The 19,209-nt window shown below is 32.9% G+C and overlaps 1 protein-coding gene across 10 annotated transcripts in view; it reads right to left on the reverse strand.

The window, feature by feature from the left end:
• The window catches only part of LOC106054868 (diacylglycerol kinase beta-like), a 118,352-nt gene that overhangs the window by 25,147 nt on the left and 73,996 nt on the right, over positions 1-19,209 (reverse strand). For 7 of the 10 annotated variants that reach the window (XM_056004690.1, XM_056004699.1, XM_056004695.1 and 4 more), the window contains 12 exons: positions 18,801-18,877; positions 17,572-17,923; positions 13,755-13,913; positions 11,250-11,441; positions 10,846-10,895; positions 8,982-9,056; positions 8,478-8,597; positions 7,987-8,104; positions 7,342-7,430; positions 6,927-7,043; positions 6,079-6,177; positions 2,804-2,839 (listed from right to left, as the gene is read on the reverse strand). In XM_056004690.1, coding sequence (XP_055860665.1) covers positions 2,804-2,839; positions 6,079-6,177; positions 6,927-7,043; positions 7,342-7,430; positions 7,987-8,104; positions 8,478-8,597; positions 8,982-9,056; positions 10,846-10,895; positions 11,250-11,441; positions 13,755-13,913; positions 17,572-17,923; positions 18,801-18,877 — 1,484 coding nt within the window. Of the gene's footprint in view, positions 1-1,163; positions 1,185-2,803; positions 2,840-6,078; positions 6,178-6,926; positions 7,044-7,341; positions 7,431-7,986; positions 8,105-8,477; positions 8,598-8,981; positions 9,057-10,845; positions 10,896-11,249; positions 11,442-13,754; positions 13,914-17,571; positions 17,924-18,800; positions 18,878-19,209 lie in introns of all 10 variants that reach the window. The other 3 variants (XM_056004697.1, XM_056004700.1, XM_056004698.1) reach the window with 3 other exon arrangements.

Raw genomic sequence — 19,209 nt, forward strand, 5'->3', positions numbered from 1 at the left:
ACAATAGTCAGTCTGCCTAATATAGGCAAACTATGTCAATGAACTCTTGTAACTTCAGTTATTTGTCTACTTGTGTGTAATGCATGTATAGTTGTTGTTTACTGCTACTCTAAATATTTGTCTACTAAATATTCTATGTTAAGCTACACTGTAAGGTAAAAAGTCAGAGAACAAATTGATAAACAAATGTGTTAAAAAAAAAGAAAAACTGAAAGATTAGTTCTGGAAAGAAATCAGGGAGTCAAATAAAGAATTGTACCAAATATTTGGTGACTAATAGTCATAGTAATTCTAGAACAATGCCAACAACAAAATATTTGTACAAATTTCTAGTTAAAAACCTAAGAAAATTAATAAAACTAAGAACCAAATTGTCAGTATTTTTGTTGTTGTTGTGTTTGCTTCAAATGTAAATTGAACTAAATATTCCCATTTCTCTTTGTTTATCAATAGATATCTCTAGGCAATAAGACATGTTGACAGATGGAGGTATTTAGGATTGACTTAAAGGGAAAAAATAAAGCATTGGTTTAGCATGAGCCTCTAATGTTATAATTTAAAAAATATAAGACAACATAGAACTCAAACGTGAAACTTGATTCGTTGTACTTGATGCTTTCATTGCATGTTCTAATCTTAATATTTTATAATATAATTGTGATAGTCTTATCAATTAGCTGAGACATATTTATTTACCTAAGATTATTACTCTATTGTCTAAATAAGATAGTCATGTAATATAAATATAACAAGTGTTACAATCTTATCTTAAAAATATCATCTTATGATCTAAGTGGGCTATTTGGCAATGCAAGTAAGACAGTTGTACCTATGTGTGACAGTCTCGATGTGCTGATTAGTTACGCAGACTGGGTTAGAGAGTTGAAGGTAATGTTAATTGGTTTGGTCAAGGGTGTTCTCTTGGAATCAAATAAGCTCATCAAAGGGGACTGGAAAACAGATTTGTCTTACTGGTCAGTTTTTCACTTGAAATTGACAACTGGACTGTTAGGTGATACAATTCATCTATTACATTTCAGGGTTATGTCCTAAAACATTTTCTAATGGGCTAAGTTAACAGACATTGAAAATACTGAGTGATTCAGAGAGAACAACCCTGACTGAAAAGAACAAAAAAAAAATAAAAAAATTCTGAATGTCACCTGATGCTTGGCTTTCATGAACTAGACAGTGAGAGGAAACAAGTCAGTCTGAGAAGTTATCTACAGCATGGGACAAGCACACAGACTGTTCTACAACACATAGGGTCTAGGTACAGCATGGGACAAGCACACAGACTGTTCTACAACACACAGGTCTAGGTACAGCATGGGGCAAGCACACAGACTGTTCTACAACACACAGGTCTGTCCCTCCCTCACACCACCCTCCAATCAATGGAAGAAAAGGTTCAAGTGCTCAGATATTGCACTGGCCTGAACATTTTGTGGGAATTTCTATAATAAAAATGTTACACATTCTTCCCAATCATGATCATTTTTCTTAAACACTTTTTTCTGTCAAGTCATTAAATATTTTTTTCATTTGTTTTCATCCACTTTGGTGATGCGTCATTAAACATTCTTTTCATCATTTGTTTTTATCCACTATAGTAATGTGTCATTAAATGTTGTCTTTTCATCCACTTTCATGGAATCTTTGTTGTATGTATGTAAGAGCAGTATTTGAGACAAAACATTTCATGTGCACTATAACAAAACTAGAATGGATGATAGGATGGAGTTCATATTCCCCATTCAAAGTTGCCTTTTGTAATTGAACCTATGTAAACAGCTTGAACTCAATGGACTTTACATTTTTTTTTATACTAACCCATGCAGACTTTGACCACACACACACATTTACTATGTCTCATGAAATGTACACATACTCTACATGGAGCCAAGATTTATTAAAACCTACACACATACCCCGGCTAAGTGGTGACAACAAATAGGATCATCATCCAGGACATTTCAACAAACAAGTCAGTATCTACACATAGTCAGTTCCAAATCAAGAAGACATAGTCTAGAAATTATGATTCTTAAATTGTATTAGCTATCACAAATAGGAGTACTTTAGGATTTCAATGTTCCTTGAGTAAATATATATTTTTGAATACTCTTTAAAGTTGAACTGTTCATGCCCTATGTGTGAGATCATGTGACTCTAGCTTGGACTAAGTTGAAGCAGGTGTCAGCATGTACAACAGCAGGTAGACAATTGATTCAATAATTTATCATGCAGAGGAAAGAGAACTTGACACTATGACCTACACAAAACACACATCAAGTGATACAGTTTGACCATTTATTGAATAAAAACTAGTAAAACACAAAACATGTCAGACATTTACAATTAGTGTTTTTTTTTCATTTAACATTTGAAGCAAGTTAACAATTTTGTTATGCATAGTTCTTGGTTTTGTTCCTCTGTTCCAAGTCTTCTCTAAATCTACATGTTACAAATCAAGTGGAGCTGACCTAAATACACAGAGTGCAGCAGTAGTCACATGACTAGTCAAGCAAACTAAAGGATAGCCAAGATCACTGAGAACTCAACGTACAAACTATCTAGTCATGAGGTCTTCCATAAAGATAACCACTACAGCCATTTAACCAGCACAAACTAACTCAGAAAAACAAATGGATAAGACTAATCTATTGGGATTCTTCCACCATGTATCATGATGGATAGTGGCAAACACAATTAGATAAGTTTGTGCTGTGGATGGATGAAGTAGAAATACGTTTTGGAAAACCTCAACTTGTTTTTTTTAAACTTGGATTGGTGTACTAACGTGTAGTCCCTCATGGCTCTCAGAGTCCGACATAAACTAAAAGGTTAACAGAAAAGTTGACCATTATACATAACATAACTGAACACACTATTCATAACATTATACATAATGACTGAACACATTATACATAATATAACTGAACACACACTATTCATAACATTATACATAACTGAACACACTATTCATAACATTATACATAACATGACTGAACACATTATACATAAAGTTCAAAGTTTGTTTTGGGAGATCACACACTATACATAACAATAACATGACTGAACACACTATTCATAACATTATACATAACATGACTGAACACATTATACATAAAGTTCAAAGTTTGTTTTGGGAGATCACACACTATTCATAACAATATACATAACATGATTTAACACACTATTCATAACATTATACATAACTGAACACACTATTCATAACATTATACATAACTGAACACACTATTCATAGCATTATACATAACATAACTGAACACATTATACATAATATAACTGAACACACACAATTCATAACATAACTGAACAAATACATAAATAAACATATTATACATAAAATAAAGTAAACACATTATCCATAACAGAACTGAACACATTATGAATGAAACATGACTAACAGTCTTTGGTTTCACCTTAATTCTCAAAGTTCTTGTCAACCAAGAAATATTGTAGTAGAATATATAAACTGTAGCAACTTTTAAAATTCATAATTAGAAGATGAGCATTTGGATTATATGAATATATCTGCTGGTACAAAATAAGTATATACCTTACACATTTTAAACCATGTGTGTATAGTGGTATTAGAATAAGCATAAGTGTACAGAAACTAATAAGATGACATTCCTGTACTATAAAAACACAATAACAGACAAATTGTGTCAAAACATATTGTAGATGATGTGCAAGATAAGATTAGATACATTCCCAATCTCACTATGTGGAGTAGTGAAGACACCTTGATGAAATGAAATGACAATGAACTAACATACAATTATAAACTAAAAATGTTTGAAATCCAACCAAAAAATAGTTGACACAGGTGATATAACATTTTTATAATCTAAGCTACCAGTGCTGAAAGAATTTCCTAAATATTTTAAGAAGAACTGACTGTATGATGTGTGGCCAAGAGTCTAAATATGCTTAAGCTTGGTTTGGCTACCTATCAAGGGGGCTTGAGGTTAGACACCTGACTTGAGCAGAGTTGTGTTTACCTAAAGGCAACATGGAAATACGTTTACAATATACCCCCTCCCCCAAAAATGAGATTGAATCATACCACTCTAAGGATGCTATAAGCATTAAAGTTGAGCTATATAAAAACTATTAAAAAAAAAAAAAAGCCTAACAAGCAAGACACATTTTCTTTTGAAATGGACAGTTAGCCATTAAGTCTGTGTCTGTTGTTTCAAGTCTTACAGTTCAGTCCCCGTTCAAAGTTTGTTATGGGGGTTCAGATGATCCTCTATGCTATGGAAAATGTATAAATCATGTGACCTTCTAAGGTGAAACGTCTAGAAATAATCTTACAGAGTCCCAAGATGCTAGCAATAGATAATTAAAGGCTAAGCATTGAACATCCATGTTAAACAAATAACTGGTTGATTTATGAGATACATACTTAGACAGTAAATTCAATTCTAATTACTTAATATCTTGGTTTAATATAATGTGAATTATGTAAATTGAATAGATCAAGTAGAAAATTGATCTACTCATTGACTAGTCTCGGAATACTTTGAAAACATTATCTATTCTTAAAATACAAATACAGATGGTACTGAGAAACAATGAATCAATAAGAGAAGAGAGCAAGAGAGAGTATGACTTTGTCCTAATCTGCTACACTATTTATAATGCACAGGACAGAGGAAAATATTCTAAAAGACATACTTTAAGAATGAACTTGCTCAAGAAGAAAAGACTCACAGGTCATCTTCCAACTTAGAAAATGTAACATGAACCGAACAAGGAGAACATTGTTCAAAGACAGATCTAGCAAACATACTGAATGCTGAGCTGAAGACATTGTTCAAAGACAGATCAAGTGAATGTACTCAATGCTGAGCTGAAGACATTGTTCAAAGACAGATCAAGTGAATGTACTCAATGCTGAGCTGAAGACATTGTTCAAAGACAGATCTAGCAAACATACTCAATGCTGAGCTGAAGACATTGTTCAAAGACAGATCAAGTGAATGTACTCAATGCTGAGCTGAAGACATTGTTCAAAGACAGATCTAGCAAACATACTCAATGCTGAGCTGAAGACATTGTTCAAAGACAGATCAAGTGAATGTACTCAATGCTGAGCTGAAGACATTGTTCAAAGACAGATCAAGTGAATGTACTCAATGCTGAGCTGAAGACATTGTTCAAAGACAGATCAAGTGAATGTACTCAATGCTGAGCTGAAGACATTGTTCAAAGACAGATCAAGTGAATGTACTCAATGCTGAGCTGAAGACATTGTTCAAAGACAGATCAAGTGAATGTACTCAATGCTGAGCTGAAGACATTGTTCAAAGACAGATCTAGCAAACATACTCAATGCTGAGTTGAAGACATTGTTCAAAGATACCTCTAGCTACAACATGATTTTTTTAGGCTCCATACAACTTATTAAAAAAAAAAAACAACAACAAAATAAAAAAAACTCATGAGGCCTGTTTCTAGAGGACTTTCTTTTCAAAGTAAAAACTACACCACAGTGAGACTTACTCAAGGAAATTTACAGTCACGGCTGAAAATATTCACTAGATGACAAATATTAACCTACTAATTCTCAGGAAGAAGAAACTAAACATTTCCAAGATAAATACAGAGCTTAATTTGAAAATGAAGTTACACATAATGGAAAATGTGTGACCAGTTGAGAACATTTTCAAACTGTAAACAAAAACAAAACAAAAAAAAATGTAATCTAGGATATTTGTGTAACACTATTACCTAAGAGAGTCTAAAATATCAGAAATTCTACTGTTTTTATTAAATTAAGTGTTTGAATGATCAAAATCTCAGCTCTTCAGAATATGAACCTTTCTAAACAAGAAAAAAAAACAACTAAATCAACTACTACTACTACCAAAAAAAAAAAAAGAATACACAAAATACTTACAAACTAGAGAAGACAGAAATGGGGGCAATGGAAATAAACCAAAGCAGTCATATGTACAAATGATTCAAGAAACAAAAATGTCATCTGACCATCTAACAACATTATCTACACAAGTTATTTCTGTATGGGGTAGGACTCACCAGGACAGCAGGACATACAGCTGTGGGAGGCAATAAATGGTCTCTGTATTCCCCTAAGTCACATTCTGGTTTCATCTGGCTGGCACATTTGTTATGAAGCTGGAGAGAAAAGTGGGAAGTGAAGGTTACAATGAGCTGACACACAAAATGTTATGAAGCTGGAGAGAAGAGTGGCAAGTGAAGGTTACAATGAGCTGACACACAAAATGTTAGGATGCTGAGTTTACAAACATCTTGGTTAGGGCTGCCTGAGAGTGTGCTATGCACTTTGGACTGTCACCATGAGTTCAAACCCTGCAGGTTCAATCCATCTGGCAGGAGATTTGGGCTAAGAGGTAATAATCTTCATTTCTGAAGGAATGTTCAAAACCAATAATACAAATTTAAACGTATTCACCATGTTCATCAAACTTCATAAATGTGGGCTATATAAAGCTATATAAAGGTGCAAACGCTTTAGAGGTGTGTCATTAAAGGCAGCTCCTTTATCCTTTATAGACAGGGAGGTGGAAGATCTTTTTCAGCTCTGCACAGTGCAATGGAAAAGCTCTCGCATTCCCTTAGACACTCCCACAGGAGTTGTTTTGCTATTTATTTAGCCTAATTAATTCCTCTAGTGATTATTTCCACCCGAGTGCCACAGTGAGGCAGAAGAGCCAGAGCCTTGTTTGGTATCTTCACATTAACACTTAATAGTGTTAGGGTTTGTCAATTAATTTCACTACAGCTTGCAGTAATTTCTTATTAAATGGTAAATTAATTTCACAACAGCTTGCAGTAATTTCTGAAATAGAAATAGGCAAACTGTCTGAAAATGTGCACCAAATCCTATCTAAACTTGTACTCACTGTGACATGACACCAGCGACAGTGTAGGCCAGTGACACCATTGTAAGACTTGATAGACTTTTTACAGCGGTCACACTTGCCAGCACAGTTCCCTTCCACCCAGTGGTGGTTCATTACCTGTGCACAAGAAATGTTCAAGTATCAATATTTAGAGTAACAAGACTTAACCAAGAGGCTGTCACATTGTCAACTACTATAGTACCTGAGATGTTTTCTTTGACTTGACATAAGTAGTGATACAAGAGGCTGTCACATTGTCAACTACTATAGTACCTGAGATGTTTTCTTAGACTCTACATAAGTAGTGATACAAGAGGCTGTCACATTGTTAACTATTATAGTACCTGAGATGTTTTCTTTGACTTGACATAAGTAGTGATACAAGAGGCTGTCACATTGTTAACTATTATAGTACCTGAGATGTTTTCTTTGACTTGACATAAGTAGTAATACAAGAGGCTGGTGCTCTCTGGACACATCTCTCATGAACTGTGTATTTACAAACTAGAAGAGTCAAATGGAAGAGTCAATTACATTTTCAATACAAAAAAAAAAAAAAAAAAGCCTAGCAGAACACAAACTATTTTGTTGTAAAAATAAGTGCATATATGCATGTTGAATTAAAACAAAGGGTACACCTTAAGTGACTGTTACAGAAGGAAATGGTATAAAAGATTTTTAAAAGCATTTTAGATTTTGATATCTAGACAGAGAAATGATCATGATTAGATAGACAGCACAAGCACAATGATAGGTTTTCCTTACATGGGATGCCAAAATCAAAACATAATTTATAAATCTGAATGGAATTTTAAAAATTATTTTTTTTTTAAATTATTTTTTTATATGAAGCTTGCTTTAAAGAGGATATAAAACTGGTAATGTTAAAATGTAATTATGGAGTAATGGTTAATCTGTAACATATCATTAATCTTATAATCTATCTCCAGTGATTAGATCAAGATCCTTATCTATCTCCTCACTAAGAAAAAGATTGATAAAATAGTAGAAAGAAAAAAATAACTATGCTGTTTAATAAAGTCACTTGAGTCGCACTCACAGGAACAACACAGCCCTTGTTTGCCAAGTCCAACAAGTAAGTTAAGACACAGGTTGCAATAGGCAGGACGGTTGAAGTGTTTTAATCTCCACACATGAGTACCATCATCTTGGACATTCTACACCACAAGAAACAAATCAATAAATATTCAACATATTCATCTAGTCAATGCCAAAAATATTGTGAAAATGCACAAGACTTTCTGATTTACTATATATACTCAATACTTTACTTTTCTCATTTATATATAAACAATACTCTAATATACTTTACAATACTGTATATATAAAACTGGAGCAGACCAAACCTACCCATGCCTAGTATGTGGCTAAAGCAAAGATTTTACACCTTAGCCATCTTTTGAGTTCATAGGAAATGAGATTGTGCTAATCTTAAACAGGACGGAGAAGCTTTACTAATTAAAGACTCTAGTTGACAAAGCCCCAGCTCTAAAGCTTGTAGATATGACAAAAAAAACTGTAGCTACTTACTATATCTAACCCTAGAAGTACTAATAATGGAATAGTAGTCATTCCTCCCTTCTTCCATTCTTCCAGTGAGACTGTACCATCAGAGTCATAGTCTATCTCTATCATCATGTCTTGTAAGATCTTGTCACAACACGCAAAGTTGAATTGAATGGCAGAAAACAAAAACAGATCATTTTAAAATTACATAGAGATACCTTTTCACTGATCATGAATTCCTAACAAAACAGACAAAAGTAAATGTCCAAGTAGTAATCAAGTCAGCTTTTTGTGTCCTAGATCTAAAGATTTCTACTTCTCTAGAACTGGGCTGACCCAGGAGTTAGCATTTGAAAGAGCACTATACAAGTTTTGTCATATTCAATTCCACATACTAATAAAAATGAGGAATGTGGTTTTGTTGAAGTCCCTTTAAATTTAACTATATTAAAATGGATAACATTTTTTATTAACTGAGTTAATTTCTATGAAAACTTGAACACACGAGGAACAAAACAAAAAACGTACAGGTTTCAACTCGGACACATCCCAGCCTAAGTATTCAGCCACTGACATCATTTGATTGACTATACAATCTATTTCCTGAAAATAATAATAAAAAAAGTAACAATGACTATAGTTCAGCTGTAATTTTTAGATTATGGGTTTTGAAACATCTTTTAAACTAAACTCTATGTGATAATGAACAAGAGAATAATGCTGAGTAATTTAAAAAATCATTGATATTTGTAAAAAGTAGCCAAAATTTCACTAATTAAATAAAACATTTAACAATTATAAAATTGAAATGAATCACATCCAATCGCTTATTCATTATTTGTAAAAATATTTGATTTTTTAAGATAATATGTAATAAAAACCCTAACCCTAACCCTTGCTACCTCGCAGTTCATCTTTTGAATTTTTGCTATTTCACAGGTTTTCTCAAGGGGTGTAATGTACTAGTTAAGAGAGTAGGTTAGTTTTGTTAGTTAAATATATTGTGTATAGTTTTAGCGACGGTAAAAGTAATGACGTAGTAAGACAGACTAATGACGTAGTAGACTTAGGCGAAGAAGAGACCAACATGTTAGAAGTAGGCTGTGTTTTGAATAGCAGTTGAATAGTAGTTAGATATAGCGACGTTTTAGAAAGACTGGACGGATTTCCCAGTGGTTAATAAAGTCTCATTTTATAGAACTGAATGTTATTATCAACTATATTCAACTTGTAATGTTCTGTGGCTAATGTTAAGTAATAATTGATACATAGTCGAAGTCAGATTAAATTAGCCCACAACAGGGGATTATGGGCACTACATTGTGGATATTGAGGGAAAATCAAAGTAAACCGTGAAAGATTAATAGCCAAAATATTTAGTAAAATCCATTAAGATGTCATTAAATTTTTCTATATTTTTGGCTATTATTAGCCCATTGTAAGCAAAGAGTTGTAAAAAGCTTTAGAATTTCATTGTAAAATCTTTTTTCTGTTCTTTTCACTTCATTTATTAGTGTATGTGTGTTAATGAAAACAGTGTGGCTTTTTAGTGTACCATGAAGTATTTATTAGACTAGGTGCCTAAGAATATAATTTTCTTACTGTGTAAATTGAAAGTAATTTTATAAATTATTTACATGTATAGGAGTCGTGGTGGCTGGGCAATAAAGCACTCAGCTTCCGAATCGGGGGTCCCGGTTTCGAATCCTGGTGAAGACTGGGATTTTTTATTTCAGGATCTTTGGGCGCCTCTAAGTCCACAAAGCTCTAAATAAATATCTGACAATAGTTGGGGAAAAGTAAAGGCGGTTGGTGGTTGTGCTGGCCACATAACACCTCGTTAACCATAGGCCACAGAAACTGATGACATTTACATCATCTGCCCTATAGACCACAAGGTCTGAAAGGGGAACTTTACTACTATTTACATGTATTAAACTAGACCTGGAGATGACAAAATATATCATTTATAAGTATTTCTTATGTACTGTACTTATGCTAAATCACAACTTAGAAACTTTAATGTAAAGGGTGGATAATGAACAAGTATAATGAGGATTTTAAATGTGCAAATATTTTTTAAATACATAAAAAAAAATTTTCTCTACTTTGTGGAAATTCATTTTTTTTGTGAGTGGTGTTGGAACCAAAAGCCAAGTGATCATTGTACTATAAAAATAATTTTGAAATAAGTTTAAATTATTCCTAAAGAAATTTAAAAAAGGCAAAACATCTTTCAAAAATGTTTGAATATAAGATTAAATAATGCATAGCATGAAAAATCAGCAGTTTGAAGATAAGATTAAATAATGTGTACATTAAATGAACATTAGCTAGTTCTACATTCAAATTTGTTGTTCAAAGAAATAGAATAGAGAGTCTTGTTACTTACACTAGCATCTAATAAACCATTGCCATCAGTATCATAAAGACGAAACATAACTGTGGAAATAAGAATAATATAAGATAGTGTCTGTAAGTCCAAGACTAAACAAAATTGTTTTATTTTAAATATAAGAATAATGTGTCATAAATCAATAATAAATCTATATCATAAATCAGAAAATTTAAATTGACTAGAGATTTTCTCAAAGACAAGACATGATTATTGACTTAAACTAGACATTTTCTCAAAGACCTGATTATGTGTGTTGTGTAGAATAAAAGAATGGAAAGATGCTAGTAAGCAGAACTGATCAGTTCTATGTAAAACATTACTGACCATTTTATGTCAGTTATAAATTCTATTTAGATCTGTGTTTGCCTAAAAGGTAATGCACTTCAAGACAATCTTACATTCTAGTTTATCTTCAGGTCGTCCTGCTTCTAACAGCGAAAGATAACAGACAAGGTCTTTAAGGTAAATATGTCCTGCTTTGATTTCTACACTCATTGAACGATTGCGTACAGCTTTCAAGTCAATATTTGTACGCAATAATGATGAGTTAGACTGACGTATCCATGGATCTGTGCCATCTAATAATGGACCTAACATGAAAATAAATACATCAAACTATTAGAGAAATAAAAATATAAACTAAACTCTTAAAAATTACATCCATTTACCATTTTATTTGACCATAGTTTTGCTCCATACACTTCACAAGACATAGACACACAATAAGTTTCAAGTAGCCAAACTGTTGGCAAAAGTATTTAATAAAATATCCACAATGAAACTTTAACAACATCAATATGACATGAAAACATTAACACTCAATCCAACATGGAAATTTTAACAACATCAATTCAACATGGAAATTTTAACATAAACCCAACATGCTGACTTCAAAAAAAAAATTTTTAAATCCAACATGGGTATTAACCACCATCATCGCTGTAAGTTACAAATGGTTCTATGTTGATGTTTTCAAAGTCCGTAATAATTATGTTAGCTCCAGCTTAAAATAAATCCTATCTAACTAGCAGTCAATTCTGATTTGACATGTAGGTAGGTTGCTACTGCATTGAATGATGCAGATAGTGATATGACATCTGAGTCTCAAACAATTTTTTTTTTTCAAGTAGCATATTAATCCTCTAGGACAGTCTAGGATGTTGAAGATTTTATTATTCATTTTTAAGGTAAACTTATGATTTTAGAGCTTCTTATATATATATATATATATATTTTATATTGTACAAAAAATATGGTTACTTTTAGGTATAACGTCTTGGCCTAAATTGTGGCCAACATGTGCAAAAAATCCAAATCCTACTTTTAGGTAGATATAGTATTAATATTAGTATTATTTTTGAGATTTAAACAAAACCAAAACTTTTCCTGGAGCAGACAAAGGCAGTGACCATCACATGGTTTTGATGACTGTGAAATTGAAATTAAAAAAGAATTGCAAGCCTACGAACCCACACATTAAATACGACATTGAAAAATTCAAAGACCCAAACATTGTTGAATAGTTTGAGGCCACAGTGGAAGGGAAATGTGCAGCTCTCAGCCTTGTACATGAGGATATTGACTCACATGTACTATCAGAGCAGTATTACACGAGTCAGCCTCTCAGGTCCTAGAGAAAAAGCGAAGGAAAATTAAGCCATGGGTCACAAATGACATCCTTGATTTAGTTAATCCCTTGCTGGCAGAAGAATACAGCATTAAAGAAACAGGCATGAAAATGAAGTTGGATAAAGAAAAATGTGATAAGTGCACCACTGTAGCTTGAAAGCATAAGAAACATTAAAAGCTTTAACCAACCCAAGCTAGAACCACAGGGATTGAAAACAATGATGGAACTCTTCTGACTGAAGCAGCAGATGTTCTTAGAAGGTGGACAGAATATTGCAAAGATTAGCTTTGAGATAAATCCAAACTAGGGTAATTAACAAAACACCTTGGGACAACAGAGAATTTAGGGAGGCTTCTATCCAAGTGTCATAAGTAGAGGAAGCAATAAAATCACTTAACGGTGACAAGTTGCCTGGAATCATTAAAACTTGTAAAACACAGCAGCTCACATAAAACAAAATGTTTTAGGACAATCTGCCAGAAAAATATGGGATGAAAAAACCTGGCCAAAAGAATGGATCCAATCATTAATTATTCCACTGCCCAAGAAAGGAAACTTGAGACAATGCCAAAATTATAGAATGACAAGTCTGATCAGTCAACTTAACAAAATAATGCTAAGAATAATTCTCAACAGACTCAAGAAAAAAGCTGAGGAAGTCCTTTCCAAAGAACAGGCAGGCTTCAGAGCAGGTAGAAGTACTGTTGAACAAATAGTTCACATCAGACTGTTTAATGAAAAATGCCTTCAGCACCAATACACAACTTCACAGACTTCAACAAAGTTTTTGACCGGTTTAGCATGATGACACTTGGAAAGGGGTGAGGGAGTTCAACATAGATCAAAACATTATAGATGTTATGAAAGCCCATATCAAAATGCAAAATAGCTCAGCTGAGTTGTTTGGTCATATTGTAAGACATGACTCACTATCAAAAGTCATTCTTCAAGGTACAGTGGAAGGAGCATGAAGAAAGGGTCCTCCAAAGAAAAGCTGGCAGGATTACATAAAATAATGGACAAGCCTCTCTCCTGAAATCCTGCTAAGAACAAATGCTGACCAGGAAAAGTGTGGAGCGATTTGGTTATGCAAACTGTCTCAGCACCCATACAACAAAAGTCAAGGGACAGATGATAATGACGCTGTATTTTACCAATTATAGTAGAAATAGAAGAGGCTATGAAACAAACTAATATAATTATCAAGATTTTTTAATCCTAAAAAGATATCTAACATATAGTTCTACAATGAAGTGTTACTTGTTTCATTTACCATTATTGTGCACACTGTGTATGCTATGGTTTGACTTTTTAGAAGATGATCTTGAATGATTGGATACATCTGGTGGAGTGGAGTCATCAGGGTGGTTCTTGTCTAATGAGGATGTGGCTGCTACTGCTACTGAAGGATGACTGGCTGCTGATGCTGAGCCTGATGTACAAATAGTAGAACAATGACAATGAGATATGAGAATGATTAGAGTTTGAGTTTTAAAGTTTTCTGTCATTTTAATAAAAGCAATAAATCCTAGTTTTAATGCATACACACAAAAAGTTAGGTTTCTAATTTCATGGAAATTTTGTTTCTCTTTAAATGAAATTGTATATTTATTAAATGGTTTTAAAAACCTTTATTTAGCAGAATCACATGGTTTAAGCACTTTACAGAATTATTGATATAGAACAGCATTGAAATTATATATATATGCATGTACAATTTTGGTAGCTATGTACAGAGATAAATATCAAGAACACTGTCAACTAGATTTTATGCTGTAACACTCTAACTGAAAGCCATAGAAGTAGATCAAATAGAAACTGATTATAGTCTCTACATGCAAATAGCTTCAGACATTTCTCTACAGCATCACAGTTTCTCCACATCATTAGCATCCCCAAGTCTCAATTCAAAAGAATTTTGAAAGAAACAAAATATTTGTAAATGTACAGTTGAGTTTTCCAAAACAAATTAAAAAAAAGGTTTGATTGAAAATAGAAAAGAACAAAATGCAATATTCAATATTCCTACAGGTTAAAAGTCAGTCCTACATGTCAAATCAATTTTTTTTAAAAATCCGAAACTCATACATTTCTTGAGGAAAAAGAAAGCGTGTACCAAATGTCTTGTTTCTAATATACTTCTAGAAAATTAATGAGAAAATAGTTTTCATTGATCTTGAGTAGTAGGACAACATTTAATCATGGCAAAGATAGTCATAATAGTCAACATGAATAAAAATATGCAGTTCCTAGACAAGTTATGCACCAATTGATTACAAAATACATGAGTAGGATATAGTTTTTGGGATTCTCAGGCCTCATACAAGAACCCCTGCCTATGAAAGTAACACAAATGTACAGAAAAAGAAGTCCTTCAAATGAATGCCAAAGTTGGTAGAATAGATATTTCCCTATAGAATTAAAGATAGTGGGAATGAAATTGTAGCTCTATTAGACCTTACTGTTTAGATCATGTGCATGGTGGTTACATCCTACTAAATCCTATGCATGAGGAGGTCATCATAGCCCCTAGGCAACGGACTGTGGTACCTGACACACTTCAGATGGTGACATTAATTCTTGTTATGAATTATGGAGGTAGAGAGCAAAATGTTTCTAACCTTCTATTTAAAGTAGGTCATTCCATCATGGAGATTTGTGCTCAAGCAAAACGTTGTAGAAATGAATTGGAATATTTCCTAAATGTTTCTGACAATGTATGATGCATGCTAGAGTTTGGCACGACCTTGAACTCAAGTCTAAAAGGTTAAGGAAGTGCATTATGTTCTACTTCTGATTAACAGTTGAGTTTTGTACCTGACAGCTAACACTAAGAATGACAACAGAAAACACAGACCAGTTTAGGGATGATTTCAAGACAAAGTACTCAATAGTGTATCAGTGTAGTAAGATTAATAATGGAAGAACATGCAACATGCAAAGATGAAACATTAGCTTTAAATTTCAATATAAATGGGTGAAGTGAAAAAAAAAAAACAACTAATTTTATCAGGATAATGTATGGTTCTCCTTCAATGTAGTATTGGTCAAAAGTCTGTACTTAGACTAAAACACATTTTCTTAAACTGATTAAACACATTGTTAAAGACTCAATTTTTTTTTTGTAACAATCATTCACCCAAACTAGAACCAAGTGTAAATAGAAAAGATTTCTGATTATATTCTTGTCATTGAAATGTTTTAGAGAAGTCAAACTTTTGTGTTTCATGTGGATGTTGTTAGGTTAAAACACATCACACAAGTTCTTCTACTATGAAGTGTTTGCAAGAATGAACCAAATAGGAGAACATGAATGTCTGTCACTGTCAAACTTAAAGGTAATGTTGATTCTTGATGCCATGAAACAATAAAGGTTGTCAATGCACACAGTAGATCTATTAAATACAAGGTTTAGTGTTAACTGAAACAAATTTTCAAACTTGTAACCAAAAAAAAAAATAAAGTTTAGATCCAATTGTAACTAACTGTCGATAAGTTTAGATCCAGTACTATAAGTAACTGTAGATAAGTTTAAATCAATTATATAAGTTTAGATCCAGTATAACTGTACATAAGTTTAGATACAATCATAGTAAAGTAAGTAAAGTTCCCCTTTCAGACCTTGTGGTCTATAGGGCAGATGATGTAAAGGTCATCTGTTTCTGTGACCTATGGTTAACAAGGGTGTCATGTGGCCAGCACAACGACCAACCGCCTTTACTTTTCCCTAACTAATGTCAGGTACCCATTAGAGCTGGGTGGACTCAGAGGCGCCCGAAGATCCTGAAATTAAAAATCCCAGTCTTCACCAAGATTGAACCCCAGTCCCCGGTTCGGAAGCCAAGAGCTTTACCACTCAGCCACCGTGCCTCCAGATACAATAACTAACAGTAAATACGTTTAGATTCACTATGAGTAACTGAAGATAAGTTTAGATTCAGTATAGCTAACTGTGGATTAGTTTAGATTCAAAATAATTTCAGATAAGTTTAGATCTAGTATTATTACTAACTGTAGATAGGTTTAGATGTAGTATTATTACTAACTGTAGATAAGTTGAGATCTAGTATTATTACTAAACTTAAAGGTAATGTTTAAATGTTTAAAGATAAGTTTAGATCTAGTAATATTACTAACTGTAGATAAGTTGAGATCTAGTATTATTACTAATAACTGTAAGTAGATAAGATTAAATCTAGTATTATTACTAACTGTAGATAAGTTGAGATCTAGTATTATTGCTAACTGTAGATAAGTTGAGATCTAGTATTATGAGTTATTATTACTAACTAGCTGAGATCCAATACAACAACTCAAATTCACTTTAAAAAAGTTTCTTGTAAGTATAAAACTATTTAGTATTTATGACATGTCCAAATCTTAGTTTAATTTCAAATTGGTTAAACTAAGTATTTTAAAAAATGGCCTAAGGTCAGTCTATGGGGTTCACGCTGAAGTAACCAATAACAATCAAATTGTAGATTCATCAAAGTTTTTTGTGAACAAAGACCCAAATTATACATTCATTAATTGAACTACTTAAAACATTGGATAAGATGCTTGAGATCTTAACTGCCAGACTGGAAATTGGTGGTTTTAATCATGTTGACATATATGAATTTTCCTTTTGAATTATAAATTTATGACATGACATTTGCTGAGAAACTAGGACAGTTTTGATCACATAACATCTTGACATTTATTTAAAGGAAACAGTGATACTATTTTGAATAGGAAGGTAAGAATGTGTACTATTTCATATATAACTAGACAAAAAATTACACCACATCAACCCCAAAAAAATGTAAACTCAATCTACTTTTTTTATCTGTTTACAAATAAAAACTGATAGAAAAAAAACAAACTTACTTTACAATACATAACTGTTCTTAAGGGTATAGGTTTAATCCTTAGACTTAAACCATGACATTGAAACAAAATGCAATTAAAATCAAGAGGAAAAAAAATCAATGTATATTTAAGCCAAACAACTGAAATGAAAATGAAAAAGAATAACATAAATTCAAGGGAAAACTCTTGTGTCAGTCAAAAACAAAACATTGAACAACAAATCCAGGGCTATCAACTACCTGCCCGGCTCCTCTTGCCAGAGTCCCCAGCATTGCTGTCTGAACGAACATGTCCTAGACCATGAAGTTTTTCAGTTAGGCCATGGAGTTTCTCTGCTAGTAGACTGTGGTGCCGACTGTCAGCTGTGCTCTTGCCATCAATGTGAAGTTCTGTGGACAATGGGGCACATATGGTTTGAGAGGCTACCAAGGCCATGTCCTTCACATGGAAATCCTTACCCGATGATGAAACAGCTGTAGCATTTGCTGCCTTTTTCATGAATGACAAAAAAAGATGTTTGCACAAATCCTCTGGTATCTCAGCTTCCAAGTAGGTCTCCATGAATAACTTGAAGCCTGGATAATCAATGGGCTGAAACAGACAAGATGCCATACAGAGCTTGTGCAAAAAAGTCTACAACTTAGTATCAGCTGATCTTACCACACATTGTGCACTACAAATGGAGTTTGAAACAAATTATGAATAAACATGACATGTGACATATAACAATAGTAGCACTAAGGTACCAAGGTTATTAAGAGAAGGTGAAGAAAATATGTCAAAACATAGGTAGGCCCAGATAGGGATTCAAACCAATGACCCCGAATTGCCTAGCAGCAACCAGGTACCAAACTAACATTCACATTGTGCACTAGCACAAGTTGTGTACAACAGAGAGAAGAAGAAAAGTAGTTGTCATAGCAAGAGCAAAGAACTTACTCTAGAAATTATGATATCAGAGGGACATGATGTCAAGCAATCCTATGACCTAGAATTAATACTACTACTAAAAATAAATTTTATTATTCTTGAGAAAATTAGTCTTTCATTGGTGCATTACAAATAACAAAACATTCTAACAATAGCATACAAACTATTTCAAACCATAGTTTCACTATAACAATGTCATTGTCCATCAGGAAGTTGAACTCTACTCAATGATTTGATTGCCTAGGGGACAAAAGAGCTCTTATGTGTATGCATAACTAGAAATCAACTTACGTTTTTGTTGGAGAATGAGACTGAATTGACTAGGGTTTGTAAACACTATAAAAGTAGATCAGACAATCAGTTAACCAGTCAGTCAGCAGACCAGTCAGTTAAAATCAGTTGGCTCATTTAATTAATATTACTACTGGACTGGACAAACAAATTCGGGTGATACACTCAATGAAATCAACCAAATCATGTACAAAATGTGACTAAGTCATGTCTACAGAAAAATATGATGATTAAATCCTGTACTCACTTCTTCAGGATTATATTTACTGAGAGCACCATTTTCTTTAAACTCTCCCAAAACATCTTTCAACTTCTTGGAAGAATCTGAAATCAAATAAAGTCATATAATATATCTATCTATATTTATGAGTTTATAATGTCAAACAGATGCTTTTTTATTATGAGAAGTATCAAGAGTTGAAACATGAACATATTGTTTTTCTAAAAGTCTGAATCCAAATCTTTAACCATTGATGCACATAGATAATAGTAACAATCATTATTTCAAGCAAATGATAAGTTCCAATATATCTACATCTAGCTGTCAAACCTACAAACTTGTTACGAAATCAAATTTCCTTCAACTATAAATGTTAGAATAAATAAAAAATAAATATTTGTATATCAGCTGGTCTGATGGGATAGAAGAAAGTCCA

Source organism: Biomphalaria glabrata, chromosome 11, assembly GCF_947242115.1.
Source record: "Biomphalaria glabrata chromosome 11, xgBioGlab47.1, whole genome shotgun sequence".
Taxonomy (NCBI): Eukaryota; Metazoa; Mollusca; class Gastropoda; family Planorbidae; genus Biomphalaria; species Biomphalaria glabrata.